Source organism: Arvicanthis niloticus, chromosome 1 (genome assembly GCF_011762505.2).
Source record: "Arvicanthis niloticus isolate mArvNil1 chromosome 1, mArvNil1.pat.X, whole genome shotgun sequence".
NCBI classification, from domain to species: domain Eukaryota; kingdom Metazoa; phylum Chordata; class Mammalia; order Rodentia; family Muridae; genus Arvicanthis; species Arvicanthis niloticus.
In genome coordinates, this window is record NC_047658.1 from 155075345 (window position 1) to 155090216 (window position 14872).

Genomic DNA, 14872 nt, shown 5'->3' on the forward strand with positions numbered 1-14872 from the left:
AGATACACTATTGGTTATTTCTCTCTCTGGTGAGCATTGTTTCCCGAGCTCACTATTAAATTACAGGGTTACATAAATTGAATGGCTTGGCTTACATCACACAACTTGGATACTGTGATGCTACATCTGAAAGCAGGCATGTAAGTATGGCTAAGACGTCAAGCTTTTCCTTCTAACCTTTGTGCTTTTTGCAGTTTTTATAAGAGTCATAATTAATATGCAATAAGACATACACTCTTTGGTATATGGTTCTGTGGATTTTGATAGGTGCATGGAGTTGTATAACTAAGTTTACACTCAAGATGTCAAAGGAATCCATTCCCCGGAGTCCTCACTTTAATGTTCTTCGGCATATACTCAACTCTTGTATCAACCTTTACTACTGAGAAACATCCACTTGGCTTTTCCTAGGCTCCAGTTTTGGCATTTGTAGAGTGACTCTTAGTGGAATAATATAAGATGTAAGCTTTGGAGTCTAGCCTTCTCTGCCCTAGAAAAATGCATCTGAGAGTCATCTGGTGCAGAGCATGCGGTGTGAATTGCATCAGCGCGTGTTTATTTTTATTGCTGAGTAGCATTCCATTCTGTGAGTATGTGTGGTTGTTCTTCATTAGTTGGAGAACAGGTTGCTTTCAGTTTTGTATGACTGTGACTCGAAAATCTGTAAATACTTACAGGAACATTACCTTTCCCTTAAAGGTAGGATTGCTGAATTAAATATAAATATATGTTTATTAAGCCATCAATGTGATTTTAAGGAGGCAGTTCATCTTAAGGGTATAAGTATTGTCATTGTTCACACTTCCTCAATACTTGGTATTACCAGGTGTGTGTGTGTCTGTGTGTGTGTGTATACACATGTGTGTACATACCCGTGTGCTCATATGCACGTAATCATTCTGATTACAGTCTGGGTGCTCTATCATGCACGGTTCATTTCTCACTTCTCTAGTGACTGCTGAATTCTCTACACACAAACTGTAACTCTTTGAGTGATCCCCCATGTCCCAATTCTCTGTCTATTATTTGTTATTTCCTTGCCTTACTTGTCTCTAGTGCCTGCACTCCATTCTATCTGCTTTTATAACCTTCAGTGACCATTCTTAGTCCAGATGGATGGCTGCTCATAAACTCCACAGGGACTTTCCCCCTGCAATAACCTTGGTCAGACCCTTCCTGTAGCTCTGATGCTAGGGACAGCCCACGGCAGATCAGACTAATTGCTTTCTCTCAGCAGATCCCTAGTTTTCTTTTGCTGAGGTCCCAGAGACATGGTTAACAGATGACCATGCCACCTGGACACCATGATCTGCCAAGGGTCCTGCAGTCATGTCCCTCTGCACTTCAATCTGATTCCCAGAGGGAATTGTCAGACTGATACTATTGCATTATCTTTTCCTGGGGTGATGAAAGCAATTGTTTTTTCACCCCAGTTAGGGCATAAAAACTAAGAGTCCATCAAAGTCCAACTTGGAGAACCTGTGCATTTATAACATTGGTGAAAGTTTGCCTCCAGAAACATGAATGATCCCTCAAACAGCTGTATCACCAGAAAGCTCTACTCCATCATAAGTGATGGCTTCATGCAAAGAGCATCATGGAGTCAACCTTTTATTTAACCTTATACTTCCTAAGTACTGTAGTGTCTTCTAAGATCACTTGTGCATATGGGAAAGCAGAAGGGGATAATGGCTAAGATATCAGATCAAAGTCTTGTCAGTCTGTCTCCTTCCTCCTCCTTCCAGGATTTGTCAGTAGTTTGTTGTTAACATTACAATTCACCTACTTATTGTTGTGTTGGTCTCAATTAGTTGCCATGGATACCTTTACTCTAAGATGGTGATCATGTTATACACAAAGAATAAAGCCACACTACAACAGGCACTTGTACCCACGGGCAACATCACATGCTTTTGACTTTCAGGAACAATAGCAACAGGCACACTAATGCTTTCACTCAACAATGTGATAAAGAATATTTAGAGTTAATAGAATGTTGAGTGTCTCCTCCTCTGATGAAGACCAAAACCACATATCTCATGTTTTACTTCTGTTACACTTCATGTGGCTGAGGTGTGCTGTCAGAAAAGTGTCTACATGTATGTCTCCAAACACATAGATTTGGACATGAATATTGGGATCTGGAATAAATATATTTCTTAACCTGTATTGCAACCAAACAGTGAAAGTTTTTCTTTCCTTTTCCTTTTCTCCCCCTTTCCTCCCTCCCTCCTTCTCCCCTTTCTCTCTTTCTCTTTTTTTTTTTCTTTTTCTTTTTCAAAACATGGTTTCTCTGTGTAGCCCTGACTGTCCTGGAACTAATTATGTAGACCAGGCTGGCCTTGAACTCAGAGATTCAACTGACTCTCTCTCTCCCTGAGTACTGGGACTAAAGGCATGCACCACCACTGCCTGGCTTTGCAGTGAATTTTAAAGAGTAACGTTGGGGGCTGGAGAAATGTTTGCAGTATTAATGATGATGGCTCAAATTCCAATATCACATAACAAGACAGGCTCTAAGAAAATGCCTACAGTTCTGGCTTCAAGTGATCTGGTGCCCTTTTTCTGGCTTATGTACACATTCTACACACACTCCCTCACACATGTACAAACAAATAAATGAAATTAACCTTAAAAAGTACCCAGGCTGCTTGGGAGTGTGTAAGACCCGAGTCTTCCCGAAATACACTGACTGGAAGCTGATGAGAAAGGATGGGTACAGTTAGGGACCCATGGCTCATGCACACTGAGTGCATCATCTTTACACAGCTTCTCTGCCTCTACCTTCAGCTCAAGGTAACAGTCTAATCACCCCTTCTATCTATCACTAGCTCATTGTCAAATTCCTCTGGTGCTGTCCCTTCTCGATAGTTCTATTCTCTTCCTGACATTCTCTGTCCCTTTGTCTGAGGTATTTTTGTTTGTCTTATTTGGGTTGGCATTCTCTTCCAAGGCCAGTCAGGTTACTACAAAAATAAACTATAAAAAACCATTAGTTCATCAACTAAGGGATGTCATTTAGAAGAAGAGAAGGAAAAAAAATCCTCCCTTGGTGTAATTTCTTCTTTCCTCCCACTGGTGTTCCTTCAGAGCTATGGTGAATTTCAATGAACCAGGATTCTTGAAGAATGTAGGATAAGGAAACTTAGAACTTCAACACATATCAGTATTGTCCAGTGTGTTAGTTACTTTTCTTGTTGCTGTAACAAACACCTGGCAAGTGGAAATTGAGGCAGGGAGCTTATTTATATTGGCATACAACTTGAAAGACAGTGCTTCATGATGGGAAAGCCATCACAGCAGAAGGGTGAGGTGGCTACTGGTGTTGTGTCCACAGTCTGGAAGCAGAGGTAGCTAGCCTTCTCCTTTTTATTCTGTTAGTCTCTAGTCCATAGAATCATACCACTCTACATTCAGCATAAAACTTCCCTCCTCATTTAAATATTTTTATACCCTCAAATGTATACTCAGAGGTATCGTTCTATGAAGACTCTAAATCCAGTCCAGTTGACAATCAAACACATCCAGCAAACCTGCTATTCAACTGTGTGGGTGTGTGGGTATGTGGGTGTGTGGGTGTGTGGGTGTGTGGGTGTGTGGGTGTGTGGGTGTGTGGGTGTGTGGGTGTGGGTGTGTGGGTGTGTGGGTGTGTGGGTGTGTGGGTGTGTGTGGGTGTGGGTGTGTGGGTGTGTGGGTGTGTGGGTGTGTGTCAAATTTCTACTTGGGTGCATACATGTAGCACACAAGAATACATACAAACCCCCACGTACTCTACCTTGTTTTTAATACACACACACACACACACACACACACACACGCACACACGCACACACGCACACACGCACACACGCACACATGCACACGCATGCACACGCACACACACTTTTTTATTTATTATACACACAGGTACACACAAAATATTTTTTATGTTTTGGCCTTGGCATATGCTGGCAATTATACAAATCACTTTCTGTTACAGGAGATTGTCATCCTAAGAATCTGTTCTCCTTTCCAGGATGTAGAGTAAAAGTTCAAGTGGAATTTGCACTTAGCCTAGGATGCATTTAATTGATAAATCAATCTAGCTACTTGTTTTGCAGTGCTGTTCTTTATTCCTCCAAAATATCAAGAGCATGAAAATCCTAATACATTAGGAACTCTGGCAAGAGCACTGGGCTTTATTTCACAGCACCTATGTCAGCCAACTAGGAAAAACGAGAATAACCACTGATTTTAAAGTCACCTAAAGCTGATATGTAAATTATGTAAAATTGTACAGTGAGGTAGAGGAATGCACTGATATCAGCTCTCTATATTGGAACATCTGCTGCATAATGTATACCTTATTTCTAAGAATATTAGTGAGATGTGATAAAGAGTTTTCTTTTTTTAACTTCAAAACCTGTCTAATAGAATGCCTTGTGCTAACCCACCTGTCTCTGGAAGGGGTAAAGCCTTTGGTCATTATAACAGCAACTGTTAATAGTTAACTTAAGATAATATTCTATGGAACAAAGAACAAAGACAAGCAAAATGGGGAAAAATTTGATGTGTAAAATGAGAGGGGTTACGTAGGGATTTGGTATAGGATACAAAGGTAAACCTTGGGAAATATGACATTCATTACACCTTTTCTTGCCTTCTATACACGATGTAAGATGCCAGTGATTCTTTCAGGGTGTCTCCAAGGCTACCATCTTGGCCCAACGTGGTTCTCCATCTCTCACCTTTTTCCTAGGTAGCAGGTATCAAGGGCATATTCCTGGCAAACAAGAAGGTGGATGACCAGGTGAAGACATACATCACCTACAACAAAGGCAGGGACTGGCGTCTACTGCAAGCTCCAGATGTGGACCTGAGAGGAAGCCCAGTGCACTGTTTACTGGTAAGTTATCTAGCCCCATGTAGAGTTCACAGGCCAGGTAGCTCCCCTGGGGATGCTGTATCAAGGGCTCTCTTCCTTCATTTGGAATTTATCCAGTTCTGAGCAATAATAGGAGCACAGGCTGCAAACTAAGACCACTACACAGATTGAACGAAAGACCAATAATATAGGTTTTCATTTATAAGGGACAATGTCCTACAGCTGTTGGTAACATAAAGAAGTGGACAATGAGCATGTGCTTGTTAAAAAAAGTAATAGACAGGACTCAGTAGGGCTAACTTTTATGTTAACTGATAGATTGTTCAGTGCTAAATAGATGTCAGAGTAAGCAAGGAAACCTAGCAGGGTCAGGCAGGATTTTCTACACTAAATTGTCAGTTAACCTATTAGCCTTTGAAGGTCAGTGCTAAGAGAATGTTGAGGCAGAGATTGCAGGGAACATGATGTGTAAGATGACATTTCTGCTTCAAGGTGACTCGACTTAAAGATAATTAACAATAATATAACCATCAGGTCCCTGTTAGTGAATGCTTGCAGCGGATACCCATTCTAACATCTCAGACATGTGGCTGAGTTTCATCCTGAGACAAAGTTGTCTTTGTCCATATGTTCAAAGAGATTTATGAGCCAAGTGACTTCTAGACACCATGTGAAAATCTAGAGATATAATCATATATACATCAGACAGGGCCACTACCATTTTGTAAGTTTTAGTCCAATTGTACATTTTATTTAGTTTGAACATTAGGAATGCCACACAAATAGCTGCCCACTCACTGGGGAAGCTCATGGAATCACTGGCTAATTTATTCTCTTTTGTCGATGTTGAACGTTGATGGTACTTCATCTTAGTCTTCATCTAATTTTCTCTTTCTCTCAATTTGTCTTCATCATAATTATTTTTATTTTATAGGTTTATCTCTATATATTACCAAATACCTTTCCTATAATGAGTATAGGAAAGTAAATGGAAAAGAGTCCAGGGTTTGGTGAATTTCGGATAATGGCTTAAAATCTTTTAAGTAAAATTATAAGCAGGCTCAAAACACATAAACACAGACATAGACTATGGAACAAGAAACTTATTGATAACATGGACTATATAGGTCATATAGTTTTACCATTTCACTCCCCTGGTGATCCCTACTTTAATAGTACCTAATTGCATCTGGAAGACACTTGTCATCCTCTGTGAAGGTAAGGGCTACAAGGCTTCTTAAAGCTAACCATGAACTAGTCCTTGAAGGCTGGATTGACTGCAGAAGAGGAAAGAAGGCATTTGATACTGGGTGAGGAAAAAGGGAGGAAAGATCTATCAGTGATACTTGGGACAACTTCTAATGTAAAGTGCTGGGTCCATCAGGCAGCTTCCACACTGCTGCTGTCCCTAGATCATGCCCATCTGCAAGCTCCACCTCTTATTCTGTCAGACAAGGGTATGGCTTGAGTTTCCTGGAATTAAAATATTTTCTTCTTCCTTTTAGCCTTTCTGTTCCCTACACCTGCATCTGCAGCTTTCTGAAAACCCATATTCCTCTGGAAGAATCTCCAGCAAGGACACAGCCCCTGGACTTGTGGTTGCCACAGGTAAGAAATGTTCTCTGGACTTCTTTTTTCACCAACCGCTTCTGTGATAAGGTTTGTGGCATACTTGTGGGTCATGGATTTATTTGAGTATTAGATGGAAACTCCCCAGAAAGTGAGCAAGATTGTTCAGTCCTAAAAGCCCATCTTAAGAAACTGAGATGCAAAGTGCTTTGGACAATCTTAGCTTCTAGGTTAATTCATCCTGCCCCAAAGTCCCAGAGGGGTCCTCTGCATCTAGTGAAAGGTCAGCATTCCTGTCAAAGTCAACTGACTGACCAGAGAGATTGTAACAGGGAATTCTCAATTTGAGAAAACATGCAGTACAAACTTCCCAGCTCTCCAAATATCAGGTAGGGCACTTTTTTCTTTACACAGAAGATACTTTACAGAAGGTTTCACCCCAAAGCTATTTTTAATCAGGAGGTCTCTAGCGCATGTAAAGGTTTGTTTACACATGATTAAGCACTTGGCAGAGAGCCTGGGGAAAGGGGCAGAAAAACTTCAGGTTGCAACGTTGGAGCCACTGTCCACTGATCATCAATCAAAAGTGAAGATACAACAGCTCTCAGATGAAATGGAAGTCTCTGGGGAATGTGCCTGGATTAGCATGCATCTGATTTGCATACACCTTTTTAGGAATACATTGTTGGCATAAAGTCAGACAGGTTTCTAATCTTAGCATTTACATCTCTGGTGTCAGGGAGCACACCCCTCCTCCAAAGAAAGTGCATGATTTCACAGTGACTTTCTGAGGATATACACTTCTCTTCCAACATCCAACACTCTTATTTCTGGATCCCCTGTTCTTGTAGACTTGAATTCCATCTCCAAAGCTCCAATTTAATCAACTTTCAATCACTAACAGTCACCAAGCACGTTAATAAACTCGGAGGCTAGTAGAGCCTGCTGTCTTCCCAGGCTTCACTTACGCTCACTCAGTGTGGACAGGATCCAGCATGACTAACATCACTGTTCTCAGAAGCACCAGAGAGTAAGATGAGTGCAGTCTCTTGCTTAGAGAGTGGTACCTACACCTGAAGTCCATGAGTTAGTTCTTCAGGGTCAGGGGCTGTTAGTCTATCTGCCTCATCAAAGTCTACAGGAGACCCAAGCCTGGAACAGAAGTTAAACTTGTCAATAGTGGTCACTGATAAAAGTAGACATTTGAATGCTTCTGATGATAACCGGGCATTACTCAACTCAACCACTCTGAACTTTTGTGTTTTTTTGGCAAAGAGGGGATAATAGAGCCAACATAGCTAAATTTAGCATTAAATGAAGGAATGCATTTCAAATGCTTTCAAATGTTCAGGATCTGTTGGCTACTCTGCAAGAGATACCTACCATCACACTGTATTCTTGATGTCAAAGCTGTTTTTGCATGAGAAGAAGGTAGTTTGTTTTTCTCCTTCAATGGGACCCGTAATTAATTATATGCTTACATTTTACATGCAATGAAATTAGGGAGCCCTGTCATCCTGTTCTCTAAGCAGAGCTCTGACACTTACTAGAATGGTGAGTTTAGTGTAGTTCTAAGCTTCATATTCCCATTTGTAAGACAGAAATTGTTACCTTCCTTATGAATAGAGAGAAGACCATGTCCGTAAGAATGGACAAAGTATTCAGAGTAGGTGATATAGTACTGACCACATACACTCATAAATTAGTCTAATGTCATGTCTTTAATGAGTTAGCAGGCATTCAGACATTAAATATTTGTTTTTGAATATTTAGTCACATATACCCAAATTTACTAATTTCTTTCCCTTGCCCATAAACTTTGGAGGCTTCTTGCCAGCCATGAAGCAGTTGAAGAGCTAAGACATAGATAACAAGATCTTGAGCTAACCTGCTGGCTTCTGTATGCCCAGCTTTCATTACTTTTCTGGCTTTCACTGCTGTGTAAGAGGGAGAGGAGTGTTCTTTAAATACCCACCTTACATTCATGCTCCTATCCTTTCTTTCTGCCTGAAGAGCTCAAGGCTCTGTCTCCCACCCTCCCTATTTACTCTCTCTTCTCACATTGTCTTGAGAACTGGTCTCAAGGAAGCTATGGATGGATGAGTGTGCAGTTTTCTTCCCACCTCTCCTTGAGGACTTATCTGGAGAGTCTAATGGTTACTTTTAGCAGAAGCATCAGGATTCCCAATATCCCGAGCATTGAGTCCTACTACTGGGGAAGAACTTGCAGCTCCATAGCTCACAGCAGTAGATGAGATAATAGCTCTCTTCAATTCACTCAATCTGAGACAGAAGGCAAATGGGAGGCAACATCATGGCCAAGCCCAGTATCCTTCTTACTGCAGAAAAGTGGTTAATTCTGTAACCATCAAACATTATCCACAACTGGGCCACCTCCATGTCTAACCCATCCCTGTACTGCTTCCTATAAACTCTGAGTACCCACACCTCATATTGCCCCATTTCTCCATACAGTTGGCTATATATGGTATGGTTTTTTTTTATTGTTGTTTTTCTACTGAGCCCTTGGGATCCCTGTCTGTATAGGTCGTTTTACCATCATATAGATAAGCATTTCTAACTCAGAGTGCTCCAGAATTCTTTCTCTTTATTTCACAATCGTTGAAGGAGCAGAGAATGATTGTAATGATAGGAAACAGACGAAAGAGAGTTTAGTAAAGCTACCTCAAATGTCAGTAGAATCTTGTTTGTTTACAAACTAAGTTGTTGGTAAGAAAGATCCCTGTTTTTCTGTCTCATGCCTCTTTCCTGATTCCTAGATACCCTTCAGACAGCTACAGCTGTAGTACCTTCCCGTATGCTCAGCAACTACTCTGCCTGAGCCTCCTTCCACTTGTCTTGTGACGCCCTTTAGTCAGATCTCCCTTCTCTGACAGCATCACCCAAGCTCTTGCTGCTAGAATTGCCAATGGAGACACTTAAACACTGAACACAGCCAAGCATAAAAGCGTACCGGAAATATCTAGTCTGTTATTCAATCCAGAACCTAGTTTCTGGTCCCTATAATTAGCTATGCATTTCTCAGGATGCTCTTCTGATGATGGGAGACACTTCTGAAAACAGAGATTATGAAGTGGGCTTTTTACCATCATAGAACTGCCAAATCCATGTGGAGAGGCCTTTAAAGAGAGGTTGAAAATACCAGAACCAATGTCTAATGAGGTTAAGAAGCAATAGAATAGACTCTGAGGGATCATGCTAGGGATGGCAAATACATAGCTCTCTCTTAATCTCCCTGCCTCTATCCCTTCTTCTTTCCCTCCCTCCTGTTTTTCCTCTGTAGACATTATTAAAATAGCTAATGGATTACTGTACCCTATTCTCTTGACAGCACATATGGCTACCATATTCTTTTTAGCACAGTACTCCCAGTACCAGCAGTGGAACCTTTTCCACCTCTTTTCTTTTCACGTCTTGGCTCTTCTTTCTTATACCTGTGCCTAAAGAGATGAATTTCTAAACAGATTTCCATCTATGCACTGGCTCTCAGTGCTTCTCCTGTCTCCTTTTACACCTACTTCCTGAGCCCTAAGCACCTGGGTTATTTTTGGAAGCCAGAGTGTCAAAACAAGTTGGCTAGCTGTGTGCTCCTTGATGCTGATGGGAGCTTGACAAGCTCCATAGCCTGGCTTTAATTTCTCATTTTGAAGTATTAAATGTCAGGAGCTCAATTAACATTTTCATTATTGCATTTTTATTGTGCTCTTATTTAGGTTACAGATGTGTGGGAGCTAACATTCCCTTTCTACTATGTTTAATGAAAAAAAAATACCAACCAATATGATAAACTCTTACATGTTTAGGGTACCTTTTTCTTTATCTTGTAAGGGGAAAGGATGTTTGCCCTGGCTATAGGCCTTATAAGGTCATGTCCAGTGGTGCCTGTGCCTGGAATTCCTCCTCATGAAAATGAGGCATCACCCCCTTCCCCCATGCACCCTGGCCCAGGCCAGTGATTCATACTCACTGCAATAGCCCCTACTTACCCTCAAAAGGTTTAAATGGCCTTTGTTCCCTCTAATTAACTGAAGCAGTTCTCTGAAGCTATTACCCCAGTTTGTGTTGTTTACCAGTACACTCACACTGACTAAGATCCTGTCTGCACTCACCTATCCGAGCTAAGCTTCTCTTCCTCCAGTCCAGTCCAGTGTGCACTGGGTCTGGCTGCCCCAAAGGTAGAAGCAGACATGGCACTTGTCCAGCTTCATTGCACACCACTCACTAGCAGTTTGAAACAGTCTGGGTAGTCAGAGTAAATAATTCTCAAGTTTTTCAATATCTAGTCCCCGAGTCCTACCATCTAAAGATGAGTTTGCGTCACACTGTTCACTTGCTTTTCTCATAATGAAGTTTTGTTGTTGTTGTTGTTCCTGCTGGGTTTTTATTTTTAGGGGACTTCTAGAAAAAGTGTTCAAGAATTAACTGTAAGCATCCTTCGGGGAACCTTTACTCTGATGCGCCTCCTCTAACCCTGAGCACACTTAAAACATAGACTTCCTGACAATTTCAAAAGATCTTTATGTTTCAGGCAATATTGGCTCAGAACTCTCCTATACGGATATTGGTGTGTTCATCTCCTCTGATGGGGGCAACACATGGAGACAGGTGAGTGGAAGATTCAGGAAGAAGGGGGATGGTTAGAGTGAAGTCTGCCAACATCTCCCCGTCCTGCAGATTCTTGGACTCCTTATGACTCTGTAGTTGAAAGATCTTTGACTAGCTATCCAGTTTACTGGATTTAACTGGCAATTTAGAGGGGTCACAGTGAGTGAGAGGAGAGCTGGGCTGGGAAGAGGAAAACCTTGACTTGTGCTGGCTGGTTATATAGTCCCTTCAGGGATATGTATATAACAACCTCTGGATGCTAAATGTTCTGGTTCCTGAGAATACACTGATGAAGCTGTTTCTGTCCTTAGTGTGCCAAGGAATCTTGGCAAGCAGCTCTCATCAACTTCCTTGATTGGCTTCTTTATCTTTAAAGTGAAAGGATTGGAATGTTGAAGCCAGAAAAGCCATGGAAGTCAGTGATAATTTAAGAGTGATATAGGCTCACTATAAGACAGTGTAATACATATATATCTACAAGAAAAATCAATTTAGTGTTACAAACAGTAGACCCTGGATTGATGATAGCAGTGCCTTACACAGCCATTGTGTATTTAATATATGTAGGGAGTCACATGTGACTACTATATTAGTCAACACAGACATATTTAATGACAGCAAGATATCAGGCAAAAGCCTTAAGATTTGACATTCCTTCCTTTAAGGAGTTCAAATTTAAATGGAGGAAACAATTTCATATAAAGCTAAATATAGTTCAGGGTGATTCTATTATTTTAGTGGTCTTATGATCATGGGAAGGGGAATGAAGAGTTAGTTCTATTGGGGAAACTGGGAAACACTTAATAATTAAGGTGATATATTACTAAATCTTAAAAATAAAATTTTTAGATGAGGAAAAGAAAGGAAAGGCACTAGGTATCTTGAGGCAGATGAAGTCACCATTAGGTGTCTTGCTGGTCATGCTCCAATTTGGATGACCAGCAATTTGGATGACCAGCAGTCTCATTGTCCCCCTCCCTGCCAACATTGCCACTACCACCACCATAAAAGTATTGCCAAGCAGTTAATAGATGCAGCAGCTATTTCAAGTGAGACACAGTATACAACGAAGACTGTGTCGGATCCTGCTCCAAAGTCTGTAATCAAGTGACCAGGGAGCAGGCATATGAACAGGTGTCAACCTTCAAAACATAAGATAACATATTGCAAAGGCCAAAAGAGGCCAGGATTTGAAAAACAAACTCATCCAATGTAAAGAATCATCATTGTTTAAGAACCTAAGGAAATACCTCACCTGGTCAGGTAGCCACAGCTGTATTCCTTTCCTGTGCTATTGCCATCTTGGCTTGCTTGTCCTCTTTCCCAAACTACCAGAGCTTCTGCTTTTCACATCAGTGCCTGGCATAGAAAGACTTTTCAGTGGCCAGGATGACAATATTAAGATAAAAGTGTGAGGACCACTTTCTCCTCCTCCCTGGCTTCAGTCCTGCATCCCCACCACATTGCTGGTTACAGAGCCATCTTCTGACTAGCACTGTAGACATTGCCTTTCTGTCATATGTGAATTGCAGCCTTAAGTTCATTGCCTGTTAAGACTAGCCATTAGTAAGGCATTATTGTCTTAACTGAAAAGATAAATGTAAAGAATGGAAAGGAAGAATTTCAGGACTGAGAAGCTTACTTCTTTGTAGTGTTCATATGTGCAGGACATCATGTTATTATTACTTATTCCCCCTTCCCATCTGCCAACTATTTATTATTTATTTATTTATTTATTTATTTATTTATTTATTTTATATATGCGAGTACACTGTTGCTGTCTTCAGACACACCAGAAGAGGGCATCTGATACCATTACAGATGCTTGTGAGTCATCATGTGGTTGCTGGGAATTGAACTCAGGACCTCTGAAGAACAAACAGTAGGAGCTTTTTAACCACTGAGTCATCTCTCCAGCCCCTACCTGCTTACTTCTGTTTACACTCTTCTAGTCCTCTTCTCCCAAGTCACCATCCTAAGCAATGCATTTAGGCCACATGGGCCAGCACAAGAATTCACAATGTCTGCTTTCCTCTATGAACTCTGAAGTTGAATTTATTTGTTAAATAAATACTGTCCCTGCTGCAAGCTACCACCATACAAAGCATAAGCCTTGGTATATGTAGTTAGATCTGAACACATCTTTTTTGAAACTCTTGTATTTTGTTGGTACTTAACAACCATCTATAAAAAGGTGGGGATATGGAACATTATCAGTGGACCAGTTAATGGATAAATTAGTAAGATATGGATGAATAGCTCAGGTACTGAATTGTCTTAAGACCCTGGAAAAATTGTATTTTAAGGCATACTTGTAAAAGTTGTTCACAGGCACCAAATTTGTTTTTTTTTTTCAACTTGTAGAAGAATTTAGGAAGTATTGACAAGGCCTAAATGTTCAATTTCTCTAGAGTTTGGAGAAATTCTCTTTTGAGTCCTAGACAAATAAACATAAAAAGGGCATAGAGGCAGAGGAACACAGATCATAGAAGTAATTTATAAAGAAGTAAATATAGGACAATTTTTTTGAAGTCATGATCTTTTTTTTTGGGGGGGGGATGGTTGCCTAGTTGAGCATGCACTATATCACCTCACCTTGTAGTATATTGGTTCACATGCCTAGTGGGAAATGTCCTGGAAATGCCATTTGAGTGGGATGAGTAGAGCATTTGTTCTCTGTAAGGCTAGTTTCTCATCTATCAAATGCAGATAATACTTGCCAGACTATCTGATAGGATCACTGGAAGGCTCAGAATCTCAGTGAAACAATGCATGTGAAAGACTGCAAACTGTTAAGCACTGCCAATGTAAACCATTGCTATGATTGTTGTTGTTGTTTCAGATCTTTGATGAAGAGTACAATGTCTGGTTCCTAGACTGGGGTGGTGCTCTGGTGGCCATGAAACACACACCTCTGCCAGTCAGGCATTTGTGGTAAGGATGGCTCTCTACCCTATTAATGATCAGCTCTTTGATGTAGAAGGTTGGAACAAATTATTCTGAATGGTTTTACATTCTCTTCCATTTTTCACCAGCCCACCAGTTTTGTTCCTTACTTGTCTTTATCTTAATATCCTTACACCGTCTACCTTATCAGTAGCAATAGTATGCCAGATAATTCAGATGAGGACATGCAATGAATGAGGTCAGCTAATTGTTAGTATTCTGTCTAAACTCCACCTCCCCAGTTACCTGGCAACAGCCAGGTATGCTCCTCCCCACAGTTACCTGGCAACCGCCAGGTAGGCTGATCCACTATAAAAGGGGCTGCTTGGCCCCTCCTCTCTCTCTCTCTTATTCTCTTACTCTCTTACTCTCTCTCTTACCCTCTTGCCTCTCTGTCCCCTCCCCCACCTTCCTCTCTCTCCGCGTGGTCATGGCCTGCCTCTACTTCTCTTTTCTCTTATCCCTTCCACCTTCCTCTCCTCACCTTTGCCCTATCCCCTGAATAAACCTCCTCCCCCTTGGAACTGCGTGGTCTGGAGTGGTCTGTTCAGAGCTGCAGTCGGACTTTTTCTTAAAAGAACTAATAGTAATAGGAATGGGTGGTCAGATAATGCAGAAAAGAAGAAAAGGAGCAACAAGCCCAGGTAGCTTTGATTTGGAATACAAAATATGAGAAATGGAAATTGCTCTGAAGAAATATTTGGGTTCATGTAACAGATCCCGAGTTCAGTTCTAAAAAAAGTTTGTGATTCTATGGCTGTCCCATCATAGATAACATTCGAGTGCCATGTATATGCATCGAATGGTTAAGGGAGTAACTGGGCTGATACTCTAGATTTGTAGCTATAAGGAACTTGGGAGTAGTTA

The 14872-nt window shown here is 41.0% G+C and overlaps 1 protein-coding gene across 1 annotated transcript in view; it reads left to right on the forward strand.

The window, feature by feature from the left end:
* Sorcs3 (sortilin related VPS10 domain containing receptor 3) overlaps window positions 1-14872 on the forward strand; it is a 588549-nt gene that overhangs the window by 484846 nt on the left and 88831 nt on the right. The window contains exons 10-13 of the mRNA XM_076924035.1: window positions 4739-4885; window positions 6370-6472; window positions 10983-11059; window positions 13902-13993. Of these exons, the coding sequence (XP_076780150.1) occupies window positions 4739-4885; window positions 6370-6472; window positions 10983-11059; window positions 13902-13993 (419 nt within the window). The remainder of the gene's footprint in view (window positions 1-4738; window positions 4886-6369; window positions 6473-10982; window positions 11060-13901; window positions 13994-14872) is intronic.